The sequence below is a fragment of the Arachis duranensis genome, chromosome 7, assembly GCF_000817695.3.
Source record: "Arachis duranensis cultivar V14167 chromosome 7, aradu.V14167.gnm2.J7QH, whole genome shotgun sequence".
NCBI lineage: Eukaryota > Viridiplantae > Streptophyta > Magnoliopsida > Fabales > Fabaceae > Arachis > Arachis duranensis.
In genome coordinates, this window is record NC_029778.3 from 15,153,201 (window position 1) to 15,171,446 (window position 18,246).

Below are 18,246 nucleotides of genomic sequence, written 5' to 3' on the forward strand. Positions count from 1 at the left end.
CAGTTGTACTCGAGATAAAGTACCCAAGATATAGGCTTAATGAATTTAATGTCAGTGTATTCAGGATACGTTTATTATTGTAATAATTTTACTCCAATATTAGCATTCGTATTATTCTACTCGTATGATTAATTAAATATTTAATTTTAAAACAAATTATTTAAATTTTTAAATTATAAAACTTTTAATTTAAAATTGAGATGAATATAATTAAAATTAATAATTTAATTTAATCCAATACAAATAAACATACTCTGTATTATATTATTATTGTACTCGTAATATATGATATTAGTGTATTTACACATACTAAAATACTAGTACAATAAAGAATTAGAGAAGTTATTTTTATTAAATATAGTATTCTTTTAATTATTAAATATTTATAAAATGTACTCATATTCAAAACATTTTTTAAAATTAATTAAGCAGTATGAGTACAATAAAACGAGTTAATTTAAAAATCACAAAAAAATGAGTATATTTATTTTTGTTGGATTAAATTAAATAAGATTACTACACATTCAAGTATTTTTTTATCCAAATAGATTTAACACTAACAAAAACCATTTTCATTAAAAGAGCGTTATTACATGCGCTTTTTTTTTCTCCTCTCCAACGCTTCTTCTTTCTTTCTCTTCTTGCGATTCTTCTTTTAAATACATGCATATATCCTCTTCTTCTTTCAAATTCACGCATACGTCTTCCTTCTCCTTTTCTTCTTTTCCTCTTTCGTTATCGTCATCACCAACAATACCAATATTTTACTAATGGATTATTTTTTCAATCGAATTGAATGGAATGCAATTGCTGAATTGAATTGACGCAGGTGTTCTGAATTGAATTGATCTCTAAATTATAGATAATATTTCGTTCATTTAGTACTATACAATTTGTTTTACCTTAATAACGTGTTTGGTTTATTAGACAGAAAGTTGTTTTGAATTTGATTTTATATAATGGATAATATTTCGTTCATTTAGTACTATACAATTGTTTCATCTTAATAACATGTTCGGTTCATTATGAATGGAATTGAATTACTTTAAGAAAAAGTCTAGGGAGCCAGCATTTTTGTTGAAATCTGGCCAGCACTTAACCATTACAAGGTCCTACACCATTAGATGTCATCTCACACCATTGAAAATATTGATGATGGCTAATTGATGGCTAAACATCACAAATTCTGCTGGTCCCCTAGCACTCCTCTTATTTTGAATTAAATGGAGACAGATGTTTTGAATTGAATTGAATTGATAATCTCTAAGAGGAGGAGAAGAAAGAGGAGGAGAAGAAGAAAAAGAAAAGAAGAAACACCTTTGTGTGCAAATTTGGAAGAAGAAGAAGAATGGATGTGCAAATTTAGAAGAAGAGGAGGAAGAAATACGAGGAAAATGAGGAGGAGTGTGTGATTTGAAAAGTTGTTACTACAACTTGGATAGACTTGGATAAGAATTTTGCTTGGATATAAAATTTTATTCTAAATTAAATCAACTTAAATTATAATAATTTAAATTTTAAATTAAATATTTTATAATTTTAAAATTTTAAATTATTTGAATAAAATTGAATGAAATGAAAAAATAAAAAACAAACCAACATTTATATCGATGTATCAAAAAGTTATATACATACGAATACATTTAACTATTGGAGTAAAATTGGAATAAAATTGTTAATTTTTTAATTTAAAAAATTTAAATAGTTATTTTTTTAAATCAAACATTTAATTAATCTTACTAGTTCAATAATATGATTACGTAATATTATAGTTAAATCATTATAATAATACATATATTGAATATAATGACATTAATTCGTTAGATTTAGATCGATATCTCGTACCTGATTTATGTGCAACTTTTCAAGTTATGTCATTTCGAATTTTTTTTTAATTTCTATTTTATCTGAATATATAATATAAAGAATAATGGATAATGGCACCTCTTTAAGATGACTTATTATGATTATTCTACTACTATATATGAGTATATATTATTATTTTATATGTGTATATATAATATTAAAATATAGATTAAATATATATAAATGAGTTGAGTTTATCAAAACTCAAATGCTAATTTAATTTATGAACTTAATTTTAAGTTTAAGTTCGGCTCACGAATCCACGAACTCACTAATCGAACTATTATTGAATCGAGCTCGAGCTAGCTCATGAGTTAGTTTGATTCACTTGGAGCTCTACATGCAATGAGTCTTTCGAAAATTTTGTTTGCATGAGAACTTTCAAATCACATTGTTAGATGTCATATTTAAAGTATGTCTAAAATAAGCTCAACAATTATGTGTTTATTGAATGAGCCATCTTTATATAGACCATTAGATTTTATTAGATAAAAATCAAAGGCTAATATAAAAGAAGAGCATTGATGGACTCTAATAAATATAGAACAATTTAAAATTTTATTTTAATATAATTTTTTACTATAATAAAAAATTTTATATAATAAATAATTTTATTAAATAAAGAATACTCATACTTTTTTATTTATATATTTCTTATTTAATTATTTAAGGATAAAAGATTTTGTTGTCATTTAAAATATTGTGTATTAAAGTATTGTTATTTAAAGTATTTATTTATGTATTAAGATATTCTGTATTTATTAGAGTCTATCAATATTCTTCTTTTATATTAGCCTTTAATGTTCATCTAATAAAATCTAATGATTTATATAAGTGTGACTCATTCAATAAACACATAATTGTTAAGCTCATTTTAGACATACCGTCATATTTAGACTTGTTTTCATAGATTTCATAAATTTTTATAAATTGTAAATTATACTGTTGATGATATGTACGCGTATTTAAAATTATCATATTTACGTTTTTAAAGATTTTTTTACTACATTATGGATGCACATATTTAAAATTATAAATTATCTATCTATTATACATTTCGTTAAATATTATATTTATTTAATTTAAATAAAAAAATTCCCTTGACAAGGAGAGTATACTTTTGTATTCAAAATTTCAAATACTCAATTCAATGAAGTCTTCAAATTAAGACACTAGAAAACTTAACTAGCTTAGTCCGTAATTATTATAAAAGAAATAGTAGTGATGTTATTGATTAGGCTATTTTTAAATCTTAGACTGAAAGTGATTTAAATCTTAATGCTATTAAAGTTCTTAGTAACTTCACTAGTTCACTTTATATCAGAGCATTCTGTAACTTTAACTTTCTTTTGGATTTTTTTCCGTGTCCCACTTTATTTTGTCGTGTCTATAACTAGAATTAAATTTCTCAGATAAGCCTCTAATTCTCTTGAACAAAATGAAAATCCAGAATTAGAGGTTTAAGCAAGGTTCTGAAAATTAGACCGGATCGGTCAGTCGAACCGGTTCAACTGGGAACCGACAGTGCAAGCAGTCCGATCCTCCCTTTATAACCGTTCGAAAGAAAATCGTTGGAAAACCGGCGAATCGGCCGAAAACCGGTCGATTGGGCCGGATCGGTAACCGGTCGGTTCGGATAAAACGACACCATTGTTAAACTTGTAAAAAAAAAAAAGAAATGGATCCACCGATCCAGTGATCCCTCGTGACCCAACCCCCTCTTCCCCCAATCATTCATTCATCCATGTTCTGGAGAACTCTAAATGAAAGAAACCCTAGCCGCGTTGCCCTCCGCCTAACTCAGTTCTTCAGCGTCGTCGTCTAACCCAACTCCTCTTCGACTCTTCATCTTCACTGGCTTCTCGGCACGGACCCAGGTTAGTGGCTTCTCTTCTTCATTTTCACTTTGGTCGTCTTCTTCAATTTTTGCTCCATTTCTGATTTTTCTTCAAGTCTGCTTCAATTTTTGTTCAACTCTGCTTCAATTTTTGTTCAAGTCTGTTTCGGTCATGGTTCAAGTCTTCTTCAATTGGTTGAAGTTTTGATGGTCCTTGAAGTTTGGTTCTAAATGTTTTGTTACTCTGTTTTCTAATTGCTGTGAATGTTTGAAATTTTGTTACTCTGAAAGTTTGGTTCTGAATCTGTTACTCTGATGGTTTGAAGTTTGCTATGAATGTTTGAAGTTTTGTTACTCTGATGGTTCTTTTAATTTTTCTCTGGTTCCTGATGGCTTTGTTTAGTTTCTAAATGCTCGGTTCTTCTTCTTACTTTTAATTTCTAAATTTTTTGTTCAAATAATGTTGCTAATGCTCTTCTTCTTCTTCTTTGCTAATGCTCTGTTTAATTTAGTGGCATCACTGTTGAGTCTGTTTCAATATTTTGAATGTCTGATACGCTAATTTGTGATTTCTGAATCTAAAATTAATTAAATCATTAATTTTGTGTTGCTGAAATTGTTAATTAAAATAAATTTGTTATGCTGCTGTTACCATTTTTTAATTTTTAAGTATGATGTTTCTTAATTTTTGTTGAAATAGTTGTTGATTTCAGAATTTATAGTGATTATTTGTTGGTGGTATTTAACTTTTGTTGCTGCTTCTTTTTTCTTTCTTCTTTTGTTTCTTACTGATTTTCTATATTGCATTTATGTTTAACATTATTATTGCTTTAGCTGTTGAGCTTGTATCTTGATAATGTGCTTCTGTTGCTTTAACTCTTTCTAATGCTAACTTATAACAGTTTTCTTCTGGCAGATTTATCTTAAGACACTTTGAGTTGCATTGCGAAACACATCCATGCACAAAGATACGTATTACAAGCAACTTGCTTGGAGGTTTATCCAGCTGTCTTAGGAGATCCATATTGAGCATCAATATCAATATCAACGACCACATCAAAACCACACCGTTTTCCGCAATTGCCATCACCACAGTAATAACGTAAAAAATTTACCAACTCATACTTGATTCTAATCTTCTATGAACCAGCAACACATACAAAAAATAATTTATTTAAAAAGTTTTACATTTTTCTTTTCCTTAAAAGTTTTAAATAATTGTAAATATTCTTATGACATACACTACTGTGCTTTAATAATGCAATTAGGAAGAAATATTTGTGATGATGATAAGAATTAAGAACAAACGAAGTCAGGGACGGTTCTATATACATTGTTGTGGGGGCAAGCGCCCCCACTACAATTTAGAATTTTTTTTGAGTAGTATATGATAATAATATTTATTTGCCCCCATTAGATTATTAAATTTGACCCCACAATAAACTTTTACTCAACTTTTGGTACTTAATCGTCAATTTAAAAATTTTATATTAGAAATTCGTTAGAATTTAGAATGATCAATTCTCAAATTTAAATGAAATTGGTGTTCTTTTTTAAAAGTCAACTCAAAAGAATATTATTTATCTTCTTTTCAAATTAGCTTTAATTTTTGCATAGCAATTGTATTAATTGAAAGAACTTTTTTAACTATAAATATAAATAAGAGTCGACTTCTAATTGTATTAGGAAGTGAATTTTTTAATAATTATTTAGTAATATATATAAAAAGAGAGAAATTTTGATGGTAGTTAACAGAAAAATTATTTAATTTTTTAAAATATAAAATCTAAAATAATAGAAATTTAAATTATATATAAAATTTAAATTAAATTTGGTCAAATCCAATAATATCAAATTTAATTTAAATTAATTATCTTACCTTAAAGAGATTTAAATTAAGTTATCTTATCTTTTAATTAGTTTGTCAAGGACCTATTTAAACACATTTGGTGAGACAATTTACAACTTTTAATGAATAAAATTTTCTTAGTGTTGTATGCACATTTTTATAGTGTGATTAAGTAAGGTGAGTGATTTGCTTAGATTTTCAAAGTCAGGTTCTTTGAAGGTCTAACAAAAAAAAACCCTTCTAGTAACCTAAGAAAAAATTTTTTAGAGGTATGGTAAAAAATACCTTACAATAACCTAAGTTGCAAAGAACAAATTTTTTAGAGATATAGTAAGAAAACCCTTACCTATCCTTTTATATTTTCACTATATATTTTCTTTTGCATCTTTTCTCTATTTTTTTTCTTATTCCTTTATCCTGGTTATAATTTCTTATCAAAAATTCGGACAGTTTTTTTTTGCTCCCTAATATTACCTTTTACCAAAACACTCTCTGGATCGTTTTTACCAAAACACACTCCGTATCATTAGGAAAGAAAAAAAAACCTACACAACATCAAACAAAATCAAACAAAAGCACCAATATTCTCCTGCCAAAGCCAATTAAGCAATTTTCTACCCATACAATATGCAATAAAATGAACTTTTTCGCATTTTGTTTAAAGAAATCCTCGACCCTCTGTTCCTTGATTAATGAATCATTAAGAAAAATCTTAGAAATCACAAAAACATATATCCAGTACTGTCCTACATAATAGAAAAAAAAATGTACACCGTCAAACAACCATGTTTTTAACGGTTAAGACATTCAAAAATCATCAAAATTTCCAAATTACTATCGAACAAAATAAAAAGTGGCATATATAACAAGATCAGGAGACATATAGCCCAGCAACCAACTAGTTTAAATATGAAACTATACTAAATTCATACAATTGCATATTCCACAAATGCTCGATACACTTCGTCCTGTTTTAGATAATGTATCATCCTTCGCTATCTGAAAAATAACATAGAAAGTAGAAAGGGTGAAACAAATATTCTTCGGATAAAAAATAATCCATCCATTTAATTATTTTCAGCCAATAGGATTATTAAAAATTATTTGCTTTTAACTTCAAGAAAAACATAACTCACAGACAATAGTTTGACTTAGCATAGTATTCCCTTTTATTGTTTTGTTCTATAATTCTCATAGGTGAGTTATGTTTCTTCTTGAAGTTAATCATCTGCCATAGAAGTACACCAAATACTTGAAACTTAAAAAGTTATAGCGATATACAGACTTGTGCTAAAATCACTCATAATCTTACTATGACAGAATAAGAACAAGCCAAACTAACAATAACATTAAAACTTAGAAAAACTGAAACTAAGCTGCAGGAAAATCAAAATTGAAAGACTGTCAAATTAATTTTTTTGTGAGTTGGATTTTGGTGAACAAGTGAACTAAAACCTCCATTTTGCTTCCCTTTCCTCCAACTCCCAAACATAAAATTCTTGAATCAATGGAGATAAATATATATCATACAATACTAAAATGCCATGAACCTAAACATGTCAAAATAAAATCAAAATGCCAGAATCCAAAAAAACAAAAAAGCAACCAAGATATATACCTAGGAGGACGACGAGCTATTTGCTTGATATATCAACTTAGCCTGTTCGGCGTAGAATTCAGCTATCTCCACATACAATCTATTTTCAGCGTCTTTGAACTTCCTCCACCTAGCCTCGATGTCTTCCCTCTTTGAGACTCCAAGTAACTCTATTCCCTTTCTAATATAATCTTCACCGAAAGGCTTACCAAAAGTCCCATCGTACCTCAACATTGAAGTCAAAGCTAAACTAGTCACAGAAAATTCACTCATCCTTCTACCTTCATTTGAATCCAAAGGTTCAGAATTTAGTTTGGACTTTGCTTCAGCTTTTCCTTTTGAATGGGGCACTAGCGCCTTCTTCGCAGCCTTCTCATTATTAACTGTATCCTTTTTCGCAGTTTCCTTGAGAACTGCTTCACCGCCACGGCCATCGTGGCCCCAAACATTCTTTCCCAACTGAAGTGCTTCCAACTCGTGCGGCTTTAAGGTTGTCCCCTTGCCGTTCTTCTCTTTTATTAGGATGTTTTCAAACTTCTTCTTCAGCCGGCGGATCTTCTCCTTCACTTGCATGCATGATACATTTGCCCGAATCAAGTTCGACCCCTTCATAAAATCGTAAAATTCATCAGCGCATTTATAGGGTTCCTTCCCTGTTTTCGCGATGAACTCAGACAGGCCTTTCAAGATCCCTATCTCATCTTCCTCGCTGAAAATGAGGGATTTGGATTTCTGCGCATCCTCCTGTGCCTTCTTCCCACGTTTTGGTTGCTCCGAGTGGTCGATACCGTTTTCAGCTGCGCGCTTTGACCCGGATTTGGTTTGACTGACAGAAGCCGAAGGTTGAGACTTCAACTTTGGAGAGAGTTTAGAAGATGACGAGGGTTTGGAAACCTTTTGCGGTTGAGGCTTCCTGGGAACCAGCACGTGTTTCTCACGTTCATCTTCGCCTTGGTCTGTGCTTCGTCCTCCTCGTCAGATGAAGTTGCTGCTTCTTCTTCCTCGCTGCTATCTTCTTGTTCGGGCTGAGGCCTGGGAACCTGCGATTCGTCGTCAGAGTCTTCAGGAGCGACTTGCTTCTGCTTCGCCATGGAAACTCCGAAATTCAGGAGGGAAAAAGTGAATTTAGGATTAGGGTTTGTCTTAGTTCACTCTCTGGACAGACTTGGCGAATTTTAAAGGCTAGGGTTTCGTTTGGGAGACAGTGGGGCGGTTTTCTTTTTCTCTTTTAATTGAAAAATCGGAAATCATAAAAGAAAATGCCCGGTTCAAAGGGTTCACTAGTTAACCGTCAATTAAATCGGTTTTTTTTACCGATGGTATTCCAGATAGTTTTTTGCTTAAAAAATTGATTTTTATTTAATCCAGTTGAACCAATTAATTCAATTCAATTTTTAAAAATTATGAATTATTAGCTGCTCAACAAACAGTGTCTGTTCGACCGCTTTTTTATTGAATTAAAAAAATATTTTTATATTTTTATTTTTAAAATTATAAATTTAATATTAATAATTAAAAAATAAATTATAAAAAAAAATATCTTATGCAAACTACAAGGTTTTCATGATAAGATTTTTATGTATTGTTTTTAGTTTTGATGTGCCTATATATATTTTTTTGGTAGGGTTGACATAGTCACAAGTATTATCAAAATTGCAATGGCATCAATTTTCACTATCTCAAGTATTGGTAGAGTTTAAGACTCCCAGAGAAGCTATTTAAGGTTTAACCTTCTATTTTTTTATTTATTTATCTCTGTTAAACTATTGAGTTTTAATTTATCTTTGTCTTTATTATCTCTATTAAATTATTATGCATGCTTATCTATACTTACTTATCTATGCTTGTTTGTGTAAACCATTCATGGTGAAAGTATAAATTATATTCATGATAAGACATTTATTTGTTGTGGTTTCTCGTTGAAAAAAAAATTAAAAAGAATATTTAACGTGTACAGGATATGGTTGGTAGAGACGGAGATCACGGTCGTAGCCGTGGCCGTGGCGGAGGCCGAAAGGGGAAGCCTAGGCTTTCTACTGGTCAGCCCCTTGACTTGCATGCGGATCCATACTCTCTCGTTGGGTCATCATCCGACACGACTGGTTATATTGATCCTTGCTCTGTTTTTCTGTTGATGGTTGTTATGTTGTTCTTGCTACTAGTTTGTTGCTCTGTTGCTGACTTGTGTTCTTGAGATCTTGGCTTCCTTCCGTGGTTGCTGACTTGCTAGGTTTTATTTTTATTTTTATTTTTTGTTGTAATGTTATAATGTTATTTTTTGCTAGAATTAGCTTTTAAGTATATAATTAATTCAATTGTTCTTATTATATTCTTTAGTTAAAAAAAATTATTTCTTATAATTTATATTGAACATTTTAAATTATCTTTAGTTTTATTATTCTTTTAAAATTTTTAATTTTTGGTTTTATTATTTTTTTCTTATCATTATCTATCTATGTATACTTCACCACCACTTTTATATTAACTTGTTATCTCTTTCTTCCTCTATTTTTTATTTTCTTTATATGTCTTCTCTGCGAACGCATCTAGTTACCATCGTATATTAGTTCATAATTATTACACTCAAAAGTAAATACTAATTTAAAAATAAAATTCAAAAAAAAATATCATAACTCTGATGTGAATCAACTACACTCCTATAAACGTAACAAATGAGAAAATTTAACTTTTTTTATTATGAGTATTTTTTATTATCTAATGCATACAAAATCACATATTTTCATTTATGATAAAAATTAAAAATTAAAGTTAAATGACATTAGTACTTTTTGGTTTAATAAAATTAAAATAAAGTATAAAAATAAAGATAAAAACTAAAAAAAATAGATGGCTCTAGATAAGGATAATGTTAAATTTTATGTCATTATGTATGAAAACAATGATTTATTTTATTATATTTATTTTTGTACCAAATAACAAAAAAGTTAAATTTTATGTCCATTTTTTATTACTTATCTATAGTTGTTTAGATTAGTATAGTTATTGAGTCATATTTCGTTCCAACAAAAAAATAGTTATGAAATTATTTCATTTTTTATTGGAACACATTTATTATATCATGATTTTAATAATTGATGTAAAATTTAAAAAATTATATAAACATATATTTATTTTGATTAAATTCAAGAGTAAATTATACATATTTCTATAGTAAAAAAATAGACTTAACTTTTTTTATAATAAATAATTTTTCAATCATCTAATTTATAAAAAGAGTCCCATCTTTTTATTTATCCTAAAGGTTAAATATTAAAACTAATATTAATACTTTTTTATTAATAAAAGTAAAATAAAACATAAAAATAAATCTTGAATAAAAAAAATACAAAATTTTGAATCCCAAAATATAAAATAATTATAAGATAAAAAAATTACTTAACTTTTTTTCAGGCAAATTATATTAGATTTTACATTATATTTAAGTGAAATGAGAATGATGTAAGAGAAGATGAATAAAAAAAAGTTTTTTTGATTATACAGTAATAATAATATGAGAAGATAGATAGTAAGGGAGATAAGAAATAATGATAGAAGTTACGTAAATATATGTATTAATGAAACCAAAATAAAACAAAAATAAACTTTGAATAAAAATAAAAATACAAAATTTTGAATCTCAAAATATAAAATAATTATAAGATAAAAAAATTACTTAACTTTTTTCAGACAAATTATATTAGATTTTACGGTATATTTAAATGAAATGAGAAAGATGCAAGAGAAGATGGATAAAAAAAATTATTATGCCGTAAGATGATAGATAGTAAGGGAGGTAAGAGATAATGATAAAAAGTTCGTGAACGTGAATTGATGAAATAAGAGAGAACTTGAATGTACCATGCCTTGGCTAGGTTTTTTTCCATACATTATTCAGTCACTTATCAATTATCCAATACCTAATGTACCATGCCTCTTACATAAATCACTCTTATCCTTATTTCTCAATAATATTCACATTATCATACATTAAACATTACCAAAACTCAATAATCATCCTCAATTATCATCACAACTCAATTATCTCCAATTCAAACACAAACCACACCAAACTCAACTCATCATACTTATCCAGACTTACAGGTTGCAGCCTTCGGCCCAAATCTCACAAATACTCATCATCACATATCACATTATCAACAATCATCATCAAACTCAATCATACAACACATATATACACATTTAACAATTTCACAATCATTCCAACACATATCCTGTTCAGTTCAAAATATTAAAGCCTGTCTTACGGCAACTAGCCTAAGTTTTCACGCAACATTATATATTAATTATGAGAAACCAAAACTATACATTGGTCGATTTCTCCCCAAGACCAAAACACCTTAAAATCTCTCATCTTTTCAACTTTCTAAACCTCTAAATCCATAGTAATGAGTTTTCATCTTCCAAGGCTCAAATTCAAGCACCCAAATCCACCAATTCAACTCCAATTCACATGAACTCAATCTAATATCATTCAATTTCTTCATAATCAATACTAGGATTCACTAATTCAATAATTCACAAGGGATTAGTGGATTCACTAATTTAATAATTCACAAGGGATTAGTGGTTTCTTATCTTATCCACTGATTACATGGACAAAACTCAATGCTAACTCGTACTAGAGCATCCATAAATCATAAAAATTATAAAATGTCTCAATATTCAAAATCAAAATTGCAGAATTAAAAGGAGGAGAGAATTAGGCACGAAATTCAGAATCCCTTACCACTTTGTTTAGAATGGTTTGAATAGAATTTCTAGAGGAACACGTGACTACAAATGGCTTGTCAATCGGAGTTACGGATTGAAAGATAGGAAAGATTAAAATTTGGTTGAAAATGGAGGTTAGGGTTTGTGCTTTCAACTCTCTTCCCAGTGTGTTTGGCTGAATGTAAGGGAAGAAGGAGGCTGATTTGGCTTTTTATATTTGGGCATTGGACCCAATATAGGTTCGGTCACATTGATTTAGTCCGTTGGCTTAATTTTGAGTCAAAACCTTTAAAATTATTATTTTAATTCATATTTTAAATATTTTTACTTCTCTAAATTATAATTTTTAATTTGCTAATTTCCTTAGCTCATAATTAATTTACCGTGTTTTACATAAGTTGAGGGAATAAAATTTGTGCCAAAGGCTACTAATCAAACAACATCGTTTTGAAGAAGGCGGACTAATTTATCTTATTTTAAAAACTCTCCCTCCACGTAGGACACCGTAACAGCCATATCTGCATAGTGGCGTCCACGTTAAACTTTTTTGTTGTGTCTGACAGATTCATATGAATAGAAAGATGCATATGTCCAACTTTTAAAGAGGTCAAAAATTTAAAAGTATTTTTAAATGGTTAGAAGAACAAAAAGTTAGGGACTTATTTATCCTTTTCTCAAAATCAAACTTCAGTATGTGTGTGTGTGTTGTTACGTTATAGAGATATATTGTTATAGATTGGTAAATAAAATATTTAATTTATTTATTTAAATTTATTTCTTAATTACATTTATAAGAGTGTAGATGAATCATATAAGAGTTATATTAATTATGATCGAGGAAGAGAGGTAGAAGGAGAAGAAGAAGAAAAAGAAAAACGAAGAGAGAACAAGCCAATAATGATAGATATATGTATAGAGAATGATAAGAAAAAAATTATAAAAAAAAATTAAAAATTCTGAATGAATAATAAAACTAAAGATAATTTAACATGTTGAATATAAAACTGAAAAAAATAAAAGTTTCTTTAGCCATTAAATTTATGTCAAAAAAGTATGATTTAAATATAAATTTTTATATTTACTTCAAATTAAATAAAATTAAAAATATCTCAAATTTATAATTTAAAAATATAATTTCTTAAAATATTAGAAAAAAACTAACAATATAGTAGTTCCTATTCTTTTTTTAAAATCGAATAAAAATTTTATTATTTAGAGAAATAGAAGTTAATATATTAGATGCAAAACAAATTAAGAATTATTACGAGCAGTATTGAGAGTAACAAAGTTACTCAACAATGTCAACTTTTTTATAAGTTAATTGTATATGTTGATAATAGTTAAAATAGTAGTGTCCATATAATATTACTCTTTTAAAAAGATATAATATATTTGATATTATTTTTTATAAATATCGACAAATTTTGACCATTTGAACAAAAATTTTAAATAATTGATATCTTAAATTTCTTTTTAAATAATAAAATATGACTTAATAAGCAAATATGAAAAATAAATATCTCTATAATAGTTATACATCTAGATATTCAAATCAAATAAGAAAAAAATTCTTTTAGCAAATCTTTAATTCAAAATGTAACACAATGGATAGTTATGGGTTAAAATGATATACAAAACGAGATGCGATAATGATACATGGTGGTAATTAATTGCAGTTGGGGTGAAAAAGAGAAGAAAACAAAGAGAATATGAAGGATTACCATGTGTTCATAATACACAGCGGAAGAAAAGAAGATAATCTTAAAAGTCTATTTTTGTGCTTAAACCTTATTCCAATAATAAAGAATATATAGATCAGATCTAAATACCTGAGTACGCTACTAAAAATTTTTATTCTCCTTCGATGGTACGAAGGCGCTATGCGTATCCACACCGAGATCAACATTTGCTATCAACTCCTTGACCAATGGACATCTGATCTAAATTGAGAAACCTCTTACAACTCTTTGCACGCCATAAAATTTTTCTCCAAGAATTAGGCTCACATACATTTATGTGCGTAGAGGTAAAGGAATAAAACTCTTGTTATTCTCTGTTGTGACTTTCCTGTACTCTTGACGTACATATATATAGTATGAGATTTGTTACTGAATTTAAATTTGATTCTCAATTCAAATTTAAATCATATCTTGAAATTCCAAATCTAAATCTTTCAAATTTTATGAATCATATCATAACTCAATTATCTCATCCAAATTTAGAAATAGAATAACTAATTATTCTCAAATCTCATTTAATATTCTCAATTATCATACTATTATTATATTTTTGGTGCTAGCAAAAAATATAATAATATTCCATCTGAATTAATATAATTATTTATTTGATCAAACCAAAATAATAATTAAATAATTCTATAGCAAAGATTAGAACACTCGTTAGTGTGTGACCCCATAGGTTCAATACTAAGCGGGTAGATGACCCCATAGGTTCAGTACTAAGCGGGTAGTAAATTAGTCATACTAAATTTACTAATCAAGGTTGGCGTCTAGCAACACTCCTCAACAACCCGATAGTATGAAGTAATATATTTTTACTAAGAACCTTAGAAGAACAAAGTATAACTCCTTCCATCTTTTCAGCTCTTGGTTAACCCTTAGAGTATGGTTTAATTGTCAAACTCTAACTTGTTACCATTATTATAATGAATTGTGAATGACCTATGAAATTCATTTCTTTATTCATTCAAACCTCTTGACCAAGGTTTTGTTTAATTCATTCATTATAATCGTAGTTCGTAAAGCTCGAACTTATTACCACAGTTGATAGATTCCATATTGACTAATCATTAATTTTAAAAGTATTTAAATCATACCTAATATCCATTCAACTAGTATCATAGAATATTAGGTGTTCCAAATCAAAGTATAATAAATACTTTTGTTAATTACTATGATAGTCGCAGGTCAAAGAAAACTCTATTACTATGTTCATCTATGATCACTATCACAATGATAAATCTCTAAATTTAATCAAGGACCTTGTTGTATTAATATTTTAATATAATAACAATAACAAATTATTTGACACGTGATTGATTAGATTATGGTCATACTACTTATTCCTAACAATCTCCCACTTACACGAGAGCCAATCATGATAGATTGGATCTTGGGCATACTATTATCTCAATAATCTCCAACTTGCACTAGAGCCAATCAATCATGTTTATAATTTTCAATGCACATTTGTGTTTATCAAAACTCTTTTGACCTTAAACACCTTAGCTTTTGAGCATGTTTGCTTGACCTTTTGTAAAATACACTTAGTGCATAATAAATATCACGTTTTCTTAAAACATGAAATCTCTCACTACAATAGTGCATAATTTTATTTTAAGGACAATCTTTATTGAACATGATTATAAAAAGTCTAAGTAACTATTAGATCTATCTTTATAAAATTGTATCATTATACAAATAAACTACTTTTTCAAAAAGTTAGTTTGTACTCCCACTCTTTCTTTAAGATGGAATCCATTTTCTAAAAAGGAGTTTTACCTCTTATCATAGACACTTTGTCATAAGAAGAGTGATAAAAATAATTTCATTATTTCTTTAGGGTAACCAATAAATCTTATTTAATGGACCTAATATCAATTCTATTGTTGTGCAATCTCTTAACACATTTAAGATATCTTCAAACTCTAATGTTCTTTGAATTTCAACTTATACCTTTTTCATATCTCATATGGGTAAAAAAATTGATTTAATGAGAAATTTGTTAATTTAGCAATATTTTAAAATATAGTCCAAATATTTAACAAATAGTGATCCTCAATTAAATCAAATTTCATGTTTTTTTAAACATGATAGAGTACATAGAGTACTAATATTTGTCCGTTGAGAGAATCTCATTCTCTATTCAATAGAATATTAATTAGATGTTAGAGATTTTACTTTAAACTCTTATAATAAAAATACTCAATATCTTTATTAATGGTCAAACCAACCCTTAAGAGCAATTTTAATTGGCATCCTCAATACTCATATTGAGTTTTTCTAAAAAAATCACAAACATTAATCATATTAAGGCCAATTATAAATTGTTTGAAACAAAATAAATCTCCAAAAATACTTGCAAGAACAATTTTTGCTAAAGCCATTTGGCTAATAGTATTTCAACTTCTAAAGTTGTTTAATTCAAAATATATTGTCCAATACTCCCACTAATTTAAATAAAATCTTTGATAGTCGTACTATCTTGTTTTGGGCATTATACATCTTCTCAAGATGTTTAATAATAAATAGTAGGTTATCTTTGAAATTGAAATTCATGAGTGTCAAAACAACCCATGTTGCAGTAAAGCAATATTTCAAATTCTTTACAACTTCTAATCATTCCATAACTAAATTTATTGGAGAATATTATTTCAATAGGATTATCATGTCTATGATAACTCTTTCATACATAAGAACAATTCTCAATGTATAACCAATTTATTACTTTCAATTATGCCATATGAAAGATGGACATATTTAAAAAAATATGAAAGTAAATTAAGAAATCTATATTTCTATTAAAATTATTTAGAATCATGAATGAGTACCCTGGTTGTCAAGTTATTACTCATACCTATTCCAAATAAACATGATTAAATTGTATCACATACAATTATAATCCCAAATAATTATCTGGTTATCAAACAATTATTTAACTGAATTATATTTTATACCCCTAGGTTGTCTAGGTTCAAGTATAAAATTAATTCTCCTTATGCATTATCATATACATTAATAAATTCTATCCGTGATTACAAGTCGCCTGGTTGTCAGGTCGTACCTTGTAAACAAGAGATAAATTTATTTTTGACAATATCTTAACTTTTAGGACTTATCTCTATTGTTAGAGAATTTTTATCAGTACTCATGAATTAAATTTTATACTCCCAGGTTGTCTAGGAAAAATATAAAATTAAATCTTTAATACATCAAATGTATATACTGATTGTTATCTTGAAAATAAAACTTCTGGTTGTCAGGTCGCTCTTTATAATCAAGAACATTAAAAAAACTAATTTCTAAAATTATAATGTTCAAAACACATCAATCAAATCAAAATTTGATTTTTCATGTACTAACGTTTAGCATTAAAAATGATCAAATCAAATTTAACCTTTATATATATACTTATATATATAAAAAATGAACAAAAGATATTTTGTATCTTATTCTTTTTATTGTGATCAAAATCACAATAAAATTTAATAAATAAATAAAATCATACAAAATATTTGATTATAAATATAACTTTTATATTAAAAAAATGATAATTTAATCACAATTAAATAGGGCAAAATACGGATAATTTAATTATTATGGCAGTCGCAGGTCAAAGGAAACTCTAGTACTATGTTCATCTTGAGAATATCCTATTGACAAATATACGGTAATTATAACCATTAGGAATTCTCAAAGTGAGTCAGTTCAATGGTTATATCTCTATATGCACCATCGATATATATATAATTTAATAAATGAGATCTATTAATCTTCATCTAATAAAGACCATTATATATATATTGATCTTTTCGGATTATTAATGTCCTTTTTAATAATCCTATGACCAAGAACAATTTAGATTAAATTATAAAAGATTTATCTCTCAATATTGTGATCACTATCACAATGATAAATCTCTAAATTTAATCAAGGACATTATTATATTAACATTTTAATATAATAACGATAACAAATTATTTGACACGTGATTGATTAGATTGTGGTCATACTACTTATTCCCAACAAGCAGTTGGGGTGAAAAGGAGAAGAAAACAAAGAGAATAAAATAAGACAACATAATAGTAAGGTGAGACAATAATAGTTATACATATATAAAGAATAATAAGAAAAATCTATAGTGTATATTATAGTTGTCAAAACCGAATTGGTGATTGAACTGACCAAACTATTGTGTCACTAGATTATTGGTTCAACCGGTGAGTCACTGGTTGAACCGATTGACTCGGTCTCACATAAATAAAAAATCTAAAATAGTAAAAACTTAAAATTAAAATTTAAAATACATATTTTTATTAACATATTAAGACTAATCCAGCCATTCTAAAATAATATAGAACAAGAACAATAACTATTTTATTATTTTTACTCTATTATAAGTATTTTTATTTTATTTTTATATTAAAATAACTATTATTTTTAAATTTAAATAATTTATTAATTAGTTTATACCTATTATACTATAAGTATTTATAAGTATTTATTAAAAAAATAATATTAATAGATATCATATAATTATAAAAAAATAAATAATTTATAATTATTGTTAACTAAAAATATAATTAATTTAAGAATGAATATTAAAATTAAAATAAATTAAATAAAA

General features: G+C 27.3%; 1 protein-coding gene across 2 annotated transcripts in view; it reads right to left on the bottom strand.

The window, feature by feature from the left end:
- Positions 1–6,408: 6,408 nt before the first annotated feature.
- Positions 6,409–18,246, bottom strand: part of LOC107458074 (probable transcription factor At1g61730) — a 29,217-nt gene continuing 17,379 nt past the window's right edge. Inside the window, exons 2-3 of one of the 2 annotated variants that reach the window (XM_052251900.1) lie at positions 7,171–7,991; positions 6,409–6,551 (exon numbers count right to left, since the gene is read on the bottom strand). In XM_052251900.1, the coding sequence (XP_052107860.1) occupies positions 7,171–7,991 (821 nt within the window). In that variant the 3' untranslated portion in view covers positions 6,409–6,551. The remainder of the gene's footprint in view (positions 6,552–7,170; positions 7,992–18,246) is intronic. The other variant, XM_052251899.1, reaches the window with a different exon arrangement.